At 31.4% G+C, this 19,451-nt stretch overlaps 1 protein-coding gene and 1 long non-coding RNA gene across 9 annotated transcripts; one reads left to right on the top strand and one right to left on the bottom strand.

The window, feature by feature from the left end:
* Positions 1-2,140: 2,140 nt before the first annotated feature.
* LOC129286903 (uncharacterized) lies at positions 2,141-13,928 on the bottom strand. 4 transcript variants are annotated; one of them, XR_008587540.1, is made up of 3 exons: positions 13,478-13,928; positions 11,539-11,601; positions 2,141-3,766 (listed from the first exon to the last, which is right to left on the bottom strand). It is a non-coding gene; the product is annotated as an uncharacterized LOC129286903 (long non-coding RNA). The 4 variants fall into 4 exon arrangements; XR_008587539.1 differs by having other exon boundaries at positions 13,487-13,928; XR_008587541.1 differs by having other exon boundaries at positions 2,141-3,762; positions 13,487-13,928.
* On the top strand, positions 3,627-7,921 carry LOC129286902 (uncharacterized). 5 transcript variants are annotated; one of them, XM_054922998.1, is made up of 5 exons: positions 3,627-3,752; positions 4,847-5,000; positions 5,516-5,579; positions 5,856-5,929; positions 6,610-7,921. In XM_054922998.1, exons 2-5 carry the CDS (start codon positions 4,979-4,981, stop codon positions 7,038-7,040), a joined length of 591 nt encoding a protein of 196 aa, XP_054778973.1. In that variant the 5' UTR covers positions 3,627-3,752; positions 4,847-4,978; the 3' UTR covers positions 7,041-7,921. The 5 variants fall into 5 exon arrangements, 3 of the variants coding, with proteins under 3 accessions (XP_054778973.1, XP_054778974.1, XP_054778972.1); XM_054922999.1 differs by lacking the exon at positions 4,847-5,000 and having other exon boundaries at positions 3,686-3,752; positions 6,610-6,893; positions 6,988-7,921; XM_054922997.1 differs by lacking the exon at positions 4,847-5,000 and having other exon boundaries at positions 3,686-3,752.
* Positions 13,929-19,451: the final 5,523 nt, after the last annotated feature.

Genomic DNA, 19,451 nt, shown 5'->3' with positions numbered 1-19,451 from the left:
CTACCCTTTGTTCATTTATGCAACATATGAATTTTGATGCTATTACATTCATTTCCTTGTGCGGTGAATTTATTTAGATTTTTAGGACAAATAGAGGTCAATGATTCCAATTATAGTTGATCAAAATAAATAAAATTTCCAGGTGTTGAGAATACTCGGTTTTGGAGTTTGAGGACTTAATTTTCTTAATACTTTACTTGATACTAAGAATACTTTAGTTAATACGTTAGTAATTTTTTTTAATACTTTACTTGGTATTTAGAACACTTGCTTTACTGTTGAATGACAAATCAATTCTATAATTCATCATTTTAAATGAATTTTTTGTTTTTTTCTATCGAACAAATTTTCTAGAAAACATGATTAGGATAATATGATTGAAAAGTAAGTTTGGTCAGTCACTTTAACATAAAACAGTGAAATAGAAGTTGATTATTGTAATTTGAAATTTCTTGCACAATCTAAACAAAGGATTTTAAAATTAGAATTTGAAATTTTGTAAACTACCAAATAAAAAATTTTAAATATAAGATTTGAAATTTGTGACATTTCAAATCCCATATCTAAATCCAAATTCATTCATCCAAACACTACCTAAAATTATTTTATTTTTTATGTTAATATATAGTTATTTTAATTTCAATTTGTGTTTTAAAAAAAAATAAATTGGTTTATTTTCCATTGGTGAAAAATATTTTTATTTCAATTATTCTTGTTTTTCTATTAATTACTTTACATTCTATTAATTTCTCGATTTTTCTAACTTTGTGATATATATATATATATATATTTATATATGATGTTAGATGAGACAACTATTTCTCACCATAAATTATATTCCATGTGGTAAATTATGCACATATTATCTTGGTGGGATGGTTATTCCTCACTGGTGTATGTTAAGGAGATATATATTTATTATATTGTATGTGAGATTGTTATTTCCGACCGATGATGAGTGTCGATTGAAAGACTATGGCGATTGAATGTTTAAGGACACAATTGTTTGATATGAATGTCGTGACTAGATGACGAGATTGAATGTTGTGAGATTGAATTAGAAGATTGAATGTTGTGGCTAGATTTTTTTTTTATTTGAAAGATTGGGTCTCAAGAGTTATTACATATGATCTCTGATTCACTAATTATAAGTATTGGAAAATTGTTTTCTCCTTCTCAACATGTAGTTTTTTATGTGGATATTTACTGATGTCATTGAAATTCATTTGTAAAAACTCGTGTGCATTTGTTTCTCTTCCAAGCACTTTGTTATTTATGCTCACTGATTCAATGATAGACTCACTCCTCTCCTTTCATTTTTTTTTTCCCTGATGAGACAATTGTTATATTTATGGTGATTAGCTATACTTCATAGGCATACAGAATATATGATATTGAACCCTGATTTTGATAATAAAAAATTAGAGAAGATTTTTGTAATAACCCTGAAAAAAAAAATAATATTAAAAATTAATAATGATATATTTTGATTGTATTTTTATAAATTTTGGAATAATTATAACAAAGTGAAGAATGGATAGTTTAGAGGGAATTATTCTGGGCCTTTACTTGCTGCTTCGAAGTTCGAATCTACATGGAACACAAGAAATTTTTTTTTTTAACTTTTGCTTCAGCTTGTGAAATTACTTCAATGCCCTTGTTGAAACAAAAATATAAATAAAATAAATAGAATGAGGATGAGATCATGTCAAATCACATATGGATATTTCAGGCCCCGTTTGGTATGATTGAATAGTTTTTAATAAAATTAAAATTGGAATTAGAATCAGAATTAGAATCAAAATTGAAATAGAATTGAATTATAAAAGTATGTTTGGTATGTCAGAAAAATTAAATAAAATCCTTGCATTATTTTTGTTTGGTATGCAAGACATGGAAATGAAATTATACTTAAAAGACAAAAATACCCCTTAAATTATGTTACACGAAATGACGCAAGTTTGTGCAGTACTCCCGCTTGCTCTAAATATTCACGTAGGACCCTTTTGAGTAATTTGTCTTGGTTTTTTTATATAAGATCCACCAGATCCATTTTGTCTCCAGTATTAAATGGTTTTTAAATTGGAATACCCCTCAAACTTAATTTCTCTAGAAAGTTATTATTGGTCAAGACATTGCATTGAGGGCAAAATTGTCTTTCTGAAATTTGTATGAGGGTAAAAGTGTCTTAAATATTACAATTCTATAGAATTGCTCCTGATTTCATAGCTTTAAAGAAGGAATTCAATTCTACCTATTTTCATGGAATCAGGATTCTTAAGAATTGTAATTCATATCTACCAAACATCACTTTGTTCAGATTCTTATTCTAATTTCATTTTCATCTTCACAATTCCAACCTACCAAACATGGCTTCACTTTTCCCTCGTCCTCTTCGATTCAGTTCTAGAGAAGACAGGGGAGCTCCATTCAAGCAATCACGCCTCCGCCATTCTAGTTCCTCCGGCGTGAATAGGGCGTATGCCACAGTCCGCCGTGCAAGAAGCTTGAGTCATGAGTTTTCGTTCTTCTCCCATGGTGAATGCCGGCGTCCGCTACCTTCTCCGTCCATGCGGTCGAGTATGTTCAATGTTCTTCTTCTCCCTTCACCTTCGTTTCTCTTCGTCCGCCGCTGGTGACTGGAGGAAAACGCTGAAATCCTCCTCCTTTGACAGTGTTGTGGCATGCGTTTGCATTGGGCTTCTTCCTCCCCTATTTTTACTGTGAACTCCTCTCCTCTCCTCCCTCTGTTCGAGTTGCTGTGACAGATTGAGCACCAGGTTTTACCTCTTCTCCTTCCAATTCTGATGCGTCATCTCTCTTTTCTGTTTGTGTTCTATCGTGGAATTCAGACATTCCTCTTCTTTTGCTTCTCTGTCCTGCTGTTTCTATTGAGATGAGGAACCATGATTTCCTATTTTCGTTGAAAAATCTGTGCGTGCGAGGGTAAGATGTGATATAGGAGGCCTATACAGGAGCGTTTTTAATTTAAAACGTTCCCAAAACATAAGGCGGAGCACACTAGAGCGTTTCCAATTGAAAACTCTCCGACATGTTGACATTTTCGAGAGCTTTTACAATTACAAACACTCCTGTCAATGCTGAAAATATTTTAAAGAATAATATAAATCCCACAAGAACAATTTGGGTTAAAAACGTTCCTGTAGGGCGAAGACCTACGGGAGCTTTTCTAACCCAAAAAGCTCCCATAGGGCCTAACTTTTTCTTTTTTTTTTTTTTTATTTTGCCTGAGAGAGCATTTTTTTTGAATGATAGCTCCCGTAGGTCCTTTTTAATCTAGGTTTTCTCATTCCTCATTTGCTCAAGTTTCTCCCAGCAGCCACGAGTCGTTCCTCCCGTGAGTCATCTTCGATCGTGCCCTCCGACTTGTCGTTTCTGCTTGTTGTTTGTTGCTCTGCCAGTGGTGTTCTCCACTGGTTGCGAAATTAGATCTGAAGACAGCATTGCCACATTCCATCTCTGTGCAGTCCCTCGACGTCGTGTTCTAGCTCTTAGCACACCAGCGTTGTCAATCTAGTATAATGAAGATTCTCCTCGATTTGCTCTCGTCTAAACCTCCTTCCTCACTTTTCAGCAACTTGACCTTCATCTTTTCATCTATTTATAAATTATACATCTCTTTATTTGCTTCTCAAGAAGGCTTACGGACTCTCCGTACTCTGTAATGCTGAGATTGCTCTTATCATCTTCTCCAATCGAGGCAAGCTCTATGAGTTCTGCGGCAACTCAAGGTTTCTTTCCCTGTCTAAATATAAATATCATGCTCTAATCAGTTTTCAATTGATGTGCCTCTCAAGAAACATATTTCTTGGTTTTTCTCTTGATTCTCTCACTTGTTCTCAAGGATTGCTTAGCTTTCGTAGCAAATTGACATTTGCTGATAATCTTGCATCTCAATTTCATTTGTTGCTGTTAATTGTCATTCTAATTTTGTAGCAAATGGACAACCAAATTTCCTTTCCTCAATGCTGCTGTCAATTGTGATATAATCTTAGTTTTTCCTGTTGCAATCAATTCTTGTGGAAAGGGTTCTGATGTGAGACTAACTGTAGATATCTTATTGTAATTGTTTTTCATTAATGTTTGAAGGTTTAAGATTCTCAAATCACTACTTAGTTTTAGCACTCATGGACATTCCTCAATTTTATTAAGATACTTGCAATGCATTCTTATATATATAAGCTCCAAGTGCATTAAATGAGAACAAAATTAAACTTAGTGCATCTTGCTTTGATATTCGATTTTTTAAATAATACATTTGCAATCTAGTTCATGAGAAAGGAAACTCTCTTCGTGAAAAAAATGAAGGGAAGGAGCAGGAAACAGAATCCACCTCTGGCTCTTGGGGTCCAGGAAAACTTACAACACTCTTAATAAGAAATGAGTTTCCATGATGAGAGGAAGATGTAGATGTTGCATTAGTATTATTGAATAAGGATAGGCAAAGAAAATTATATATGTGGGTGGTATAATTAGAAATCTAAATGGCCCATGATAAGCATGTTCTCTTAGATTCCCCATTTCATGATTACTCTTGAATCAACGTTGTGCCTTGTTTTGATTTAGCAAATATTATTTTTAACTACATGTCCCATTTTGAATACTCCATGTAGTCCAAAGCTGCTGCAGGTGACCTTTCTATCAAAACATAGGACTGTACATGAATGAGGAACTAATCATATAGACTCCACACACAATCCAAAGATATAGAATCGCTTGTTATATATGAATATGAAGGTCCATCTCATGGATTGGATCAGTCAAAAGGGAAAAGTTCTATATTTATTTTAATTTTGGAAGGTATGTTTTTCTATTGATTTTACAGGAGATGCAATTTATGTAGATTGTGAGAAGAGTAAATGTCATCAGTGGGAGTGGAGAATCTGACAGACATTAATAACAAGTGAAGGTGTTGGAGAATAGATTGATTGCAAAAAATAAAAAATAAAAGGGGTCGATGAGGCTGCTTCTTTGTCATGGTGATTTCATTTTCAAACTTTATGAGAGCTCTACTTGACAGATATATATATATATATATATAGAACATAGAAAAGCATGATGATGTAGCATTAAGTCCCATTTCACACGCTTGTGTGTGGATGTGGATTACACTGATGTGAATTTGCATCAGTATCGATCAGTTTGGAAAGATTGGGTGGCTCTAATTTAGCCTGACAGCAATTATGTGCATGATAGCAACTTACTTTTACTTCATCCATTTCCCTCATGTCCCTTTCCTTATGCCAACTAGCTTCCAAGTGGACAAAGTGTACAACAAATTTGAGGTCTTTATTATTATTTTCCCTCCCTCTCTTTTGGGCAAGAGATCTGAGGTTTTGTTAAAGCTTATGGTACAACGGTTCTTTATGGATTCATGGTAATGATATGCTTCAAACTCATACCCTAATAGGGCTTTTATTACTGGATGCTTGTATCTTGTGTTACCAAAGTTCAAAGACATAATCCTACATCTGTTTCTATTTTTTGATTTTAGTGCAATGGCTTGAAAAGGGGAGCAAGGCATTTCAACCAACTTATTTATATACAATATGGAGAAGGTATATTATATTTTAGCATATCGGCCTGGCACCCCTGCTTTGGAAATAGGTTAATATTTCGTAATGTACTTGTATGGCATGATAATCTGGTTAAGAAAAATAGTTCTGTAGGCTATAGGTTCATCTCTTATTGGGCGGCTACTTATCTTCATTGACAATTACAGTGCTATAGGCTTGTCACCGAGATTTGTAAATTGTTTGTTGATAAAAAAGAAAAATAGTCCTATCAATTATTGGTCTTTATAGTATTTACTTTTTTTTTTTTTCCTTTTCCAGGTGGCAGCAGCTACTTTTAGTTGTTGGATATAATACTATTTTATTGAATGGATTGTTAACTTCTTCAAGTCAAGGTAACCATCTTTTCTCTATATAAATCTTTCTATAGAATATATATTGGTGATATTTTCTTTTATGATGTTTTAGAACCTAGTGAATTCAGCTACTTTCTTTCCTATGTTAATCTTCATTTATGATTGATATTTTAAATTTGCTTCTCTTTAAATATGTTGGTTTAGATTGTTGTAGAATTATTGAGATGCTGATGAAATATAGGAATTAATATATTTTGAAGAAGCTTGCTATAGGAGGAAATCTATCTTAATTTTATATTTTAATACTTTTTTTTACTCTATTTAGCAAGTAGGTTGTTTTATCATTTCATGTATTAAATGGGCTGCAAGCGGATGTTTCCTTATATGGGAGGAAACCTTTAATTTATATATAGACGTTGATTTTATAACTTGGAGGTAGAATTGATGAATGAATGTTTGAAGCCTTATGATTTTCTGAAAGCTCTTTCTCTCCTTTTAGTTCTGCATCTCTCCTTTTCCCCCTCTTTCTCATTTTCAGTCACTTCTCTCTCTTTTATCCTTCTCTATTCTCGTTTCCCTCTTCCTTCTAAGTCTCTATTTCTGTTTCTTTCCCATTTTCCTATTCTGTTTGAATCAGTGTGAGCGTAAGTGTTTGTGTTTTGCATCAAGTTGGTATTAGAGCAAGGCTCTGAACGCTCTTAGACTGTTCCCACTGCTAGAGATGGAAGAAAACTCACTAGGAAGCCCAGCATACTCTGTTTCACGTTGCCAGAGCCCAGAGCCACACTTCATGCTCAGGAGGGGAAATCCGGTCAGAATTAGAAAACCCACCTCGTCCATAGCACAAGGTGCTGTCATGCCCGAGAGGAGTCTCCTGCGCATGGTCTTCACGCGCACACGCGTTGTCCATGCAACATCTCTAGTATATTTGCTGTTTTCAAGGAGTTTCTTTGGTTCTGATCAACCTAAGGGCCCGGAATCATCATCCAAAGCTTTATTTAGGGTAAAATTTCATCTTGTGGCTTTCACAGCTTGCTGGCTTATCTTATGTGCGAGAAATCATTTTTGGAATTTTATTTTTTGTTCATTATGTCCAGAATCCTTAAAAGTGATCTTGAGGAATCTAAAAGGGTTTAAAAGGAATATGTGAATCACAAAATTCAAGAGTTGAAGGGGTATATGAATAGTAAGTTTGACAAAGTCTTAAGGGATCTCAAATGTTTAAGCCATCAAAGGGGCATGAAGATAACTTTTTCAAGACAGAATTATGATATCTTCAAGGCACAAGAAAATGGTATCCTCATCAAAAAAGTTACATCTATATCAGTTATACCAAAAGGGGATACTAATAGTATTCATAGTCCTGTAATTGGGAGTGAAGCAGTCCTATGAAAAATGGGCGCATTAATATTAAAGTGAATCAAGGCTTTAAATTGTTGTCTAAAGATCATCACTTAGAGGTAGTGGAGACTTATGAGTGGAAGCCAGTAAGTGATCTTGACAAGAGTGTTCAACTTTATCAGATTCTTACTTTTAATCATCTATATGTGCTACACCATTTACTGCAAAAGCTGTTTTGGTTATGAAAGAACATATTATTTTTCCATTTGATAACAACTTCTATAGCTACCTTGTTCATCGGGAAGGTTTTCCAAATCATGATGATCATATTGCTTACTCTCCACACGGTCTCATTCTCCACTACCTTGTATGTTGGAAAGGGTCTTCAGACTAATTGCTACTTCAAAGGATTCCCTACACCATGCCCTAGCGGAGTTACTTCATTTTTTTTTTACTCCCCGAAGGAGAGCTCCATCAAACAAGGGAGAAATGATGAATATAGGAATTCATATATTTTAAAGAAGCTTGCTATAAGAGGAAATCTATCTTAATTTTATATTTTAATACTTTTTGTTTTTAACTCTATTTAGCAAGTGGGTTGTTTTATCATTTCATGTATTAAATGGGCTACAAGTGGATGTTTCCTTATATGGGAGGAAACCTCTAGTTTATATATGGACGCTTTTGCAACTTGGAGGTAGAATTGATGAATGAATGTTTGAAGCCTTTTGATTTTCTGAAAGCTCTTTCTCTCCCTTTAGTTTTGAAAGCTCTTTCTCATTTTCAGTCACTTCTTTCTCTTTTATCCTTCTTTGTTCTCGTTTCCCTCTCCTATCTAAGTCTCTGTTTTTGTTTCTTTTCCTTTTTCCTATTTTGTTCGAATCAATGTGAGCATGAGTGTGTGTGTTTTGCATCAAATGCCTAGTGCAAGTCTTTACTGAGATGGAAGAGTTAGAAGATTTAAGATGTCAGATGTTTACAAGGTATTAAAAGTAGTTAAGTTACAAGAATTTTGATGTGTACATGAAAGAATTTGGTTTATAGTTTGAGTGTTGTCTCTTTAAAATTAAATGACAAGTTGTTAATTATGTTGAATTTCTATCATTGAAGAAATGCTTTTTAATTAAACTTGGGGAGTGTTTAATGATATATTAAGTTTTGTGTATGAATTCTATGAGCAAGTCTTTTTTTTTTTTTTTTCATAGTTGTAGGATTGGATATATATAGATGTGTGTAGGCAAGAATCCACCAAAACAAAATCCCATAATTTTTTTTTAAACCCTAATGGAGCTTTTCCCAAGGAAAAGCTCAAGTAGGTCAACGTACAAGAGCTTTTCTTGGTGCCCACATACAAGAGCTTTTCTACATATAAATGCTTCTATAGGATGGGCCTACGAGAGCTTTTCTATCTAGAAAAGCTCCTGTAGGTTAGCATATGGGAGATTTTTTGCACATAAATGCTTCCGTAGGCTAAGATACGAAAGCATTTTAAAAATGCCCCCATATATACGGGAGCATCAGTTTTCAAAGTGTTTCAAAAAACGCTTCTAAAGGTAAAAAATAAATGCTCTTGTAGGCTCTTTTTGTAGTAGTGATTTCTGTTGTTGCTGTCTGTGACTATTGAGGGGGGGGGGAAGAAGAGTTTAAGCTGAAATTTATGTGGTGGGAGCATAATTATGATGAATATAGGTTAGAATTTTTGAGTTAAATTAGTTTTGTTTGGATTGATTGATATTAAAGAATTGGTTAAGATGAGATTTAGATAGAAGAACTTAGACATGAAGCTTGTAGAATGGTGCCTATAAGATATTTGAGAAAATGCTTGTTAGATGGATTTGCTTGATTGTGTATTTTCTAAAATTTCATTGAATTCCTTAGGAGACTTAAGTGGGTTGGATGCTATTGTCTTGCAAATTGAGTTTGGTATTGTATAGAAATTTGATCATAGAGATAATGTAGCTATGATTGTTAAGAAATTGTCAAGCAAAACATTTGAATGTTAGAAAGCTTTATGGAGGGATTTGGAATTATTGTGCATTTGGTGTTTCTATAAAAAGTTTGTTAGGTAATTTATAAATATGGAAGACACTCATTTTCTACAATGGAATATTTGAAATTAGAAATTTTTGAAAAAGATATTTTGTTGGTGATTCAAGACCAAATTGTTGTTTTTATAATATATGTATTCATCTTTGAAATATTGTGAAGTGTTTAATGTGATGTTTAAGAAAGTTTGAAGTTAAAGATTTTATCTTTTATTTTTAATCATTTTTGGGCTAAAGATTTTATCTTTTACTAAAATTAGTTATTCACATTGTCAACATGTTTTCTTTAATGATTATTAATAATTAAAATTTATAAATCAAATTAAAAAAAGTGAGTTTTAATTTTTTATGATCCTTCAATATAATTTTTTTTGTATGAAAGGGAGCGTGACTTTGAGAGTCAAGCACTTCGTCACAAATGGGTTGTTGATATGACCCTTTTGATAGAATATATTTGTTATCCACTTTTATTTGTCAATTAAGATCCTTTTATTAATGATTTATCACTTTCAAGTGAACACATTGCATTAAATTTAAAATTTTACTTAAATTTAGGTTTAGTGCACTAAGGGCATTTTGGTCAAAAAAATAAAATTTTGAAAAAATGTACAAGAAAAATTGATAAAGTAAATTTTATGTTCAATTGATGAGTAGTGAAATTATATGTTTAAAATTTATTTTAGTTCGAAAATAATTAAATAAAAAGTTAATACTTTTTAAAGTGTTTTAATTTGACCTAGTTTTCAGTTTGCCTTTGTATGAAAATTTCTATATAATTTTGTGCAACTGAAAACTTGGTTATTTTAATAAATTCTCCCTTCTAATTATGAAGTTAATTTTGGACATTAATTGAATTTTATTATTTGACATGCTATTTAATTAAATTATGTGATTTATATGACATATATGGCATATGACTTGTATATCAATTGAGCAATTGAAGTGAACACTTCTTGAGGTCAATGGTTGAGCATGGGGCATGAATTCTTATTATTTTGAGAGATTAAATCAGCCTTAATGATGTCGATTACATATGAAAAATTAGATACATATTGGAATCATCTACCAACTAATAGAAAAGTACCACCTTGCAAGTGTGACAAGACTCTCATTTTCATTTTAATTTCTTTTCCTATTTCTTAATTGATGCTTTAGCTGTGGAAAACACCTTGTATCATGCCTCATAGCCCTTAGGTCAGATTATTCATTCATCCATTTTATCTTTTACATTTTCTCTCTCTTGTTCTTAGTGTTTTTCATTTTCTCCTCCTTCACTTTACATTCTAACACATGTCTAGCCCTATTCTTCCATCTTTTTATCATCAAATCCACCCAATTTTTCCACCATTCTTCTCCTCTCTCAAGGCTGAACCCACCTAACCAATTAGAAGGAGATTTGAGTTCAACCCATCAATAGATCATCTCTACACCTACACGGGTAGTAAGGGTCTTGAAAGAAGATCTTTTTGATGCTTTCTAGCTAGAATCTTTATGGAATCCTAGGGGAGAGTTGATGGAAGAGAAGTCCTGAAGTTTTTACTTGGCTATGCTTAACTATTTTTTCATCTTGTTTGAATTCCATTAAAATACTATAACTATTGTTGATTGTGGTTCAATTTTGACTTTAGTTTTATAGTTGTTTATAATTTGTAATGTTGAAACAAGATTATTTAGTTGAATTTCATGCTCTTGTTGCTGCTGGAATTTTCAGCCTCCTCATGAATTTACATTGTAATATGTAATTTCAATTGGTGAATGTCTTGTATTAACCTAGCATGTAATTGTGTGGTGAATACTTGATGAGTTATTTGAGTTTTCATAATTTTGAGCTTAGATACAGCTTTGAGCAATGAAAAGTTGTCACGCCTCAAAAATAGGGGTGACGGGCACAGGATGTGAACCACATCAGACATCCCGTAAGCCACAAATTTAAGATTTATTTCACTTAATTAAAATGTATTCAGTTTTACATTGATATTTTAATACTATTGATATTAATCATTATAATAATTATTTCAATATTTTTGTAAAAATTTTGACAGAACCTCCTCTATAAATAAGATCTGCCAAAAATCCTGTATCACAAAAATTTTTCTTAAATATTATATCCATTAGGAGCTTGGCTCCTTTCAACCAGTAAACAAAATGTATAATAAACTAAGAATTATAATTATAAGTTATGTGAAGCATCCAGCCATATATTTTATGACATAATACATAAATTTCATATTTACATCTATAAGATATATTTACAGAACAAACCTCTATTCTCTTCTGCAAACATCCATCATTGGTAAGTAAGACATACATCATCAATTATGCTATCTGAGACCAAAATAATTTTTCAGTGAATAACGTCCCAATAATAAATAATTTAACATAAATAAATAAAAAAATTTAAGATAATCATGTAAGTTAAAGAGACAACAATTTCCATAAAAAAATGTATAAGCTTCAGAATAAAATGATTCTATAAAATTTTGAATAAAATATTAAACCATTGAACTATTATAGTAAATGCTAATATTACTTGATTTTTACGAATCACATAAATGAACTAAATACTTGTAAATAAATTATCAAATAAAAAAATAATGGGATATAAAATTACCAAATAATCAGATTCATAATCATGAGGACTTAACAGAACAATTTACAAACGTAGACACATAGTCTATGAGGGTAAATAACTCAAACGCGGCTTGTGCCACGAATACAAACGTGGACACACAGTTCATGAGAATAAGTAATCAAATGTATCTGAAGCCATGAAACAAACGTGGACACTCAGTTCACGAGGGTAATACTAACCAAACGCGGCTCAAAGCCATGAAATCAAACGTGAGTACAATGCTCACGAATAACTATCCCTCTGTTCCACATGCGTTGGCCATCGCACGGGATTAGCACCTCCTATAAGCACCCTATTAGCTAGGTGGACCATGGCCCGCTAAAGACTAACGAAACTACCGTTAGCAACAAGTGTTCTGTATAAAGTTCTTTTTTAAAATCATTTTCAAATATGCGAGAAAATCATTACTTTCAAGATACAGTTCTCATTCTCAAAATCAAACTCGCATGAATACTTTTAAGCATTAAAACTTGCCAGAATAAAATTTTATATCTAATGCTCATGTGTGCATTTATTGAATAAAAAAAATTTTAAAGTCAAACTCGCATGAATCATTCTCTGTATTAATCCAATATTTGATAAAATAAAAATCTCACAATCAAAGTCCAAACTTGATTTAATTAATCAAATAACATTTTAAATTTGGTAAAGCTAATTTCTCAAAATAAAGTAATGTTAATTAACAAATATCCAATAATCGCATTAATGTTATTAAAATGATTTTCAAAAAAACATAATATTCTAGTAAAAGAAATTTTGATTAAAAAAATCAGTTAGGACGATGTTCACTTACTTGATAGATTCCCAAACATATTACTCACTTCCAAATTAGCTTTTTTTACAACAACTCGAGGTCCTTAAATTCTTATTGTCCAAATAATACTATAGTCATTTTTCTATATACACTTTGCAATCTAAAATTTACAACATAAATTTGTTCAAGGATGAGAATAAATAAATATTTCCTTCCAACATCTTTCAAACATTGCATCAATTATCCCTTTGAAATTCCAAAATCTAACATATCAATAGCAATTTAGTTCATGCATTACCAATCAAAATACCTATTCCATAAGCCTCTAACTTCTGCCTCAACTTTCATTATATAGTGTTTTCTATAATATTTTGTCTAACAACAATACAATCGTCACATGTATCTTGTCATATTATGTCAAATTCCTCTAACAAGCATTTTCCCAACACCTTGCAAGCACTATCGTTTAAATCACAATACCAAATTCTCTTCTCTTCCAATCTCCTTATAATATAATATATGTAATATATATAATGGAATTTCAATGCCTAAAGTATACCAAAGTCCCAACTCCACATTATTCACGGCTAGCAGAAGAAAGAAGAAAAATTTACAATATTTCATGACTTAAACCCAGAATCACACGCACATAGCAACGGGAAGAAAGATTGAAGCTTCTCACCTCAAGTAGCCAACGAAAAACAAGTAAGGAAGGAGAAGACAGATCTTATGGCTGAACAGGGGAGGGAAGTCCGGTACATCACACAGGAAAAAATAGAGCTAACAAAAGCAAACCAAGAATTAAAAGGACTTACGAGCAGTACCTCAGCTTTGGTGAATCAGCCCCCACGCACCAGCAACGATGCAACCGAGATTAGAGGAGCAGAACAGCGCACAGGGAAGATGACTCAAGTGGCAACCCACAGTAGTGACGAACTAAGTTCCTACATCCATGCGCACACGTGGACGGAAGAACGAAAAGGGATCGAAGCCACCAGCACCAGCTTGCGGCAGCACTAAATAAAACAAGGGAAGAAGATCTTCAAGGATGCAGCGTTGAACAGAGATAGAAGAATCTACTAGCCTTGACACCTACAATGGCTGTGGATGAACGATTAGCACACACGTACTGGTGGTGGAGGCGAAGCAAGGAAAAGAATGGAGGAAGAGGAAGGCAAAATCGAAGAGAAGACTCCCGAAGCACTCCCTCTGGCTTTGACGTCTTTTATCCGGAAAAAACAAAAGAAAGTAGAGAGAGAATGAAAATAAAACTGACGGAATTTTCTTCTGGAGGGTAATATGATAATCTCAGAATGTTAAACAACAAAATATCTCTCCCGTTTTTTTTTTTTGAGATGCGAACCCATGATCCATACATAAAGGTCCAAAGCCAATGCCATTAAGCCACCAATTCAATCTTGTTTATTTTCCCCCAACATTTAATAAAAATATAATAAATCTCTCTTATTATTTATTCTAACTTTATAATTATATTTCAGAGTTATTAAATCTTAACTAAACACTTGATTAATTTTAGAGCTAAACTAGTAAGGTTACCTAAAGGACTTGTAATAGTATTTAGTGAATTGAATTAGTGAAGTTAAGGTACTTGAGATACTTGTTTTAAGTAAACACATTTTTCAGTCAAGGGAGAAGAGTTATGTGAGCTGCCATAATTAATTAAAAGGCTAGAAATCTTTCATTAACAATACCCTAGGGTTCCTACTTTAATTGAGAAGCCACCTCATTCACAATTAGGATTAATTTTTTAGTTTGATTCACTAGATAATTAGGTTAAAAATTAGTTAATTAACTTCAAACTTTGGGTAACTTATTTCACTAAATAACTTTAAATTAGATTTAAAATCATTCCTTAAAAAATGATTTAAGGTTGGCCTTATATTACATTAGGATTTGCTTTAATTTAATTTTAAAGGCAAATGATAATTCCTATCACATTTTGTATGAAAAAGCTTATAAATATCTCAAAATTGTTAAAGATAAAAACACAAATTTCTTTGACTGACTGCAAATTAAAATATTGAAATGACAATGAATATACGGTCCCTCGCTGACTGACCATTTAATGTTGGAATTTTCTATATACTGTCTTTTTTCTTTCCCTTCTTTTCTACACTCCATTTTCATACCATCAAATCAAATTATGTATTGCGGAATTTATGGTCACCTGCTGAATTTCTCCTTTGTAGAGAGATTGAGTGTTACTTTAAATTTAAAATTATGATTATAATGTGTTCTTTGCAAATAACCTTTCTATAAAATTTATGTATTTTATTGTATATTCATTAAAATATATAAGCTATAAATACAAGAAAGTAGAGAATTAAAATTAATCAATTTGAAACAAGCACAAGTAACAAAAAAAAAAAATCTACATACCATGAGATTTATATGGGAAACGATATTCAGGTTTATATTGGGCTTAATTTTTTTTCCCTCCTTTCATAGTTTTTTTTTATTTTGATTGATTGATTAATATGGAACCCATTCACTACATGCTTTTTTTATTTAAAATAAAATTACTTGTGTTCCATTAAAACAAAGAACACTCATCCTCGTAGAAATAGGCACATGGAATTGAATTACATAATCACCAATTAAAAATGCTAAGGTCTCGTTTGCTTACTAAAAATGAATGGATTGAAAATATAATGATAAAAATAAGATAATAAAAGGAGATAGGTGAGAGCATTCATAAAGAGGATGGGTAATTTAGTTTTTAGGGTTGGGAAAAATGATTCATAAGATTTTTAGAGAGTGTGATGTGATGATTCCAATATTTATAATATATATTAATGAGTTTTTATCAAGTTTACCATTGGGGAAAAGATAATTTAGCTCATTTTTATCTTTATTTTTCAGTTCATTCCATTCTTTTTAAGTAATCAACAGAGACCCAAAAGGCCTTATAAAGAAAATTAAATGTGAGAAGGTTAAAATACTCAATGCTTGAAGCGCAAATTATTCAAGACAGTTGTGATATCATTTGGTAAAATCAAATTTGAGAAGGTCAAAATAATATCTTCAAAAATAAAAAAAAAACAGATATACTTTACCACACACACTAATTATAGCTAATATTTTTGTTGAATTTTTTAACAAGAGAGGCGTCCTTTTGTTTGTCTATTTGAAATGGAGAATGACTTTTGATGCCTACTCACTACATGTCAAGCACGGCATTTCCAAGTCTCAAGAATTTTGATATCCAATCAAGATTTTTTATTGCTTCCCACAAGTTTTCCCATCACTATTAACATTCATTTGGAGTACCCTCTATACAGGGCTTATCAAACTTGACCATAAATGAAATAATACAATGAAAATGAAAATATGGTCCAAGAAGTAAAATTATATTCATCATAAAGGCACAAAGCTTCTTATCACTAACGTATTTTTTGGGTTGCTCTATTAAACTATACTTTGATGTGATAATGAAAATATTGTTCTTGAAATGATAACGAACCATCTTGCAGGACAAAGCTTCTTTCAATCACTAACATAATTTTTTTCTCTTTCCTTGCATCTTCTATTACGGGTTAAATTTTATGTAACAGTTATTTATATCTTTACCCAACTCAAAAGTCAAGCATGCCATAAAATGATAATACTAACATTTTTAAATTATTTTTATACTAACATTTTATTATTTGCTTTACCTGAAATTCTCTATCAAATAATGATGATTTCATCAATAAATTTATATGTAGTAAATTATACAGTCAGTACCGCTAATGCTTATAAACTTATCAGTAATGAAATTAGCTATGCGTAATGAGCATGAGAGAAAACACAAATAAATTTCTTTCATTAGTTTAAACTTCATGTAAATTATAACAAAGAATTTTATAAATAGTAGAATCTCTATATCTATAAAACTATAAATGCTGAGTAATGAAGAAATGAATAACCGTCTCACCCAAAAATTAAAAAAGAAATGCATAATTGAGGAGAGAATATCTCCACACAAACTTCTTTTCAATGCTTGCCAGACCTGACCATAAATGAAATAAAACAATAAAAATGTGGTCTCAAAAGTGAAATTATACAACAGGCAAGGACAGATTGACCACAAATAACATGAGGCCAAAATAAAAATGTGGTCCTTAATCAATGTGATAATGGGTGAAATTATACAACAGGAAATTTTCTTTCTCTTCCAATATTGCATTAACTTCTTTGGGAGGACGAATTAAATTTCAATATTTAATAATTATTTTTGTCCTCAAAAGAAATAGATATATTAATTTGTGCCCTTTCTTCAATTCACAATCACAAGTCAAGCATGAATATCGAGCCTTGTAGTTGTGACGTCAACTCCTCTCATCAAGTCAATTAAGTTTCAATTAATTGCTTAACCATTAATTCAAAAAATAAATAAATAAATAAAAATAAAAAAGCTGGAAAGAGAAGACCTCTACTTTTGAAGACTTTGGGTGTTTTCGTATATAATTGCAAACAAAAAATAAAAAATAAACATGGTATTTGATATTTAAATTTGATTTTGAGAATGTCAAAAAATATGAGTATTGAAAAATTTCAAACATGTGGTTATAGAAAATGTTATAGTTGAAATTGATAGTTTAAGATGCATTCATTGTATTGAAATTGATAGGGATGATGATAAACTTGTAAACATCTTTATTTAATTTTTATTTATATTTTTAGATGTTAGTAAATTATTTATAGTCACCAATTAAGAAGTGATTTGGGTATCATAATTGAATTTGGGAAGTAATTCATGAATATACTGGCCAACAACTACTCAAGAAAAATACTTATTCAAGAATTTTGTTTCAACTTTGTATCCTTATTTTTTTTTAGATTATTTTTGATTGCTTAATATGGAGTATGTATGGATAACTTGGCACTTGCTTTTTTTCCCTTCTAGATTATTTCGATTTTGCACGGAAATGAAGAGTGACTTTGATGCCCACTCAGCCACTCACAAATCAAGCATGACATTTACGATATACCTCCAAATGAATGACAGATATCCAATCCAAGCCTCTGAAGAATTTTGATATCCAATCAAAGTTTTTTTTTTTGGATTAATATGAAATTTGAACCCTTAGTTATAGGTTCAGGAGTGATTTGAATCCTATAATAGCAATTGATATATTTTGGATCCAGAACAATTAAAGTTGGTGCATCCTGATCCTCACCATTAATTTGAAACATAGTGGGGCCCACATTCTCTATTTGCTGTATGTTTAAAAAGCAACGGCCATTGGTTTCAAATTAAAGGTGGGGGTGAGGAAACACTAACTTTAATTATTCAGGGTTCAAAATATATCAGTTACAAGTATAGGATTCAAATCACTCATAAACCTATAATTTAAGGTCCAAATTGCATATTAACCCCATTTTTTTATGCCTCCTCACAAGTCTTCCCAATAATAATGTTTATATGGAGTAGCAAAGAAAAAAAGAAATATGTTGCTGACATGGATAAAGAAAAATAAGAGAAAACTTATTGAGGATTAAGAAAATAATTATTTAAATGTTTGCTCATAAAAAAAAAAATCCAAACCATACGCAACACTGTCCTCTCCTCTCTCAAGTGCAGTCTGATATGCATAGTCACACTTTCAGAATTACAATGATAGCAATGATGGATGATAGATATCTAATCATAATAAAATGAAAATCACTAAGGACAGATATAATGCTGGCATTTTTATCTTCAGAAATTGAAAATATTTATAAATCATAATAAAATATAGTTACACACTTTGGGAAATTACATGCCTGATGTTTAATTTGCTGAATAGAATTAAGAAAATAAAAACTTAATAACCTCTGTTAACTCATTTGATTAATTATTCTATTTTTTCGTTGGATGGAATACTTTTGATGGGAATAGAAATGAGAAAATAAAGAATACTTCTTTTGTTATTCAACAAAAAACATTACCATGGTGATCAGCTCTGGTCATCAAATCTATGTTTTGTTACTACTTGACATGCTACTGAGCGTGTATGAGTGTTTTTAGTTTTACTTTTATCTTTTAAAATATTTTTTTTGGTAATCGTTATTTATAATTTGTTATGTTTTATAGTTAAAGTCATTCATTATATTGAAATTGAGTATATGGGATGATGGTAAACTTGCGAAGATCTTTTTTAAATTTTTATTTGTATGTTTAGATGTTAGTAAATTATTTACAGTCACCAATAATGAAGAACTGATTCGGGTATCATAATTGAATTTGGGGAGTAATTCATGAATATACTAACTTACATCTACTCATGAATATACCACCACCAGAATCTTATTTAATTGTATATCTTTGCTATATATATTATTATTGGATACATAGTTTATAATTCTTAGACATACTTACAGCTGCTCTGGAAAAATACTTATTAAATAATTTTGTTTTGATTTTGTCTTCTTACATTTTTTTTATTTAGATTGTTTTTTATTGACTAATGCGGAGTATGGACAACTTACCACTTGCTTTCTTTTTCCTTCCCTTTATTAGAGTACCATTTAGCACTAAAATGGAGAGTGACTTTGATGCCCACTATGTACTCACAAGTCAAGCACGGTTTATAATACACCTACAAATGGATGACAGATATCTAATCCAAGTCTAAAATATGTTGATATCCAATCAATGATTTTTTGTTTTTTATGCCTACTAACAAGTCTTTCCACTATTAACGTTTATTTTGGGTGGCCCTCCTACCAAACTTGACTGGCCATAAATGAAATAATGGAATGTAAATGAAAATATAGTGCAAGAAGTGAAATTATATTCATCAC

This window comes from Prosopis cineraria, unplaced genomic scaffold (assembly GCF_029017545.1).
Source record: "Prosopis cineraria cultivar Desert tree isolate PC_DT_omini unplaced genomic scaffold, ASM2901754v1 PC11, whole genome shotgun sequence".
NCBI classification, from domain to species: domain Eukaryota; kingdom Viridiplantae; phylum Streptophyta; class Magnoliopsida; order Fabales; family Fabaceae; genus Prosopis; species Prosopis cineraria.
Note: the sequence above shows the minus strand (reverse complement) of the source record. Positions and strands in the feature narration are given on the sequence as shown.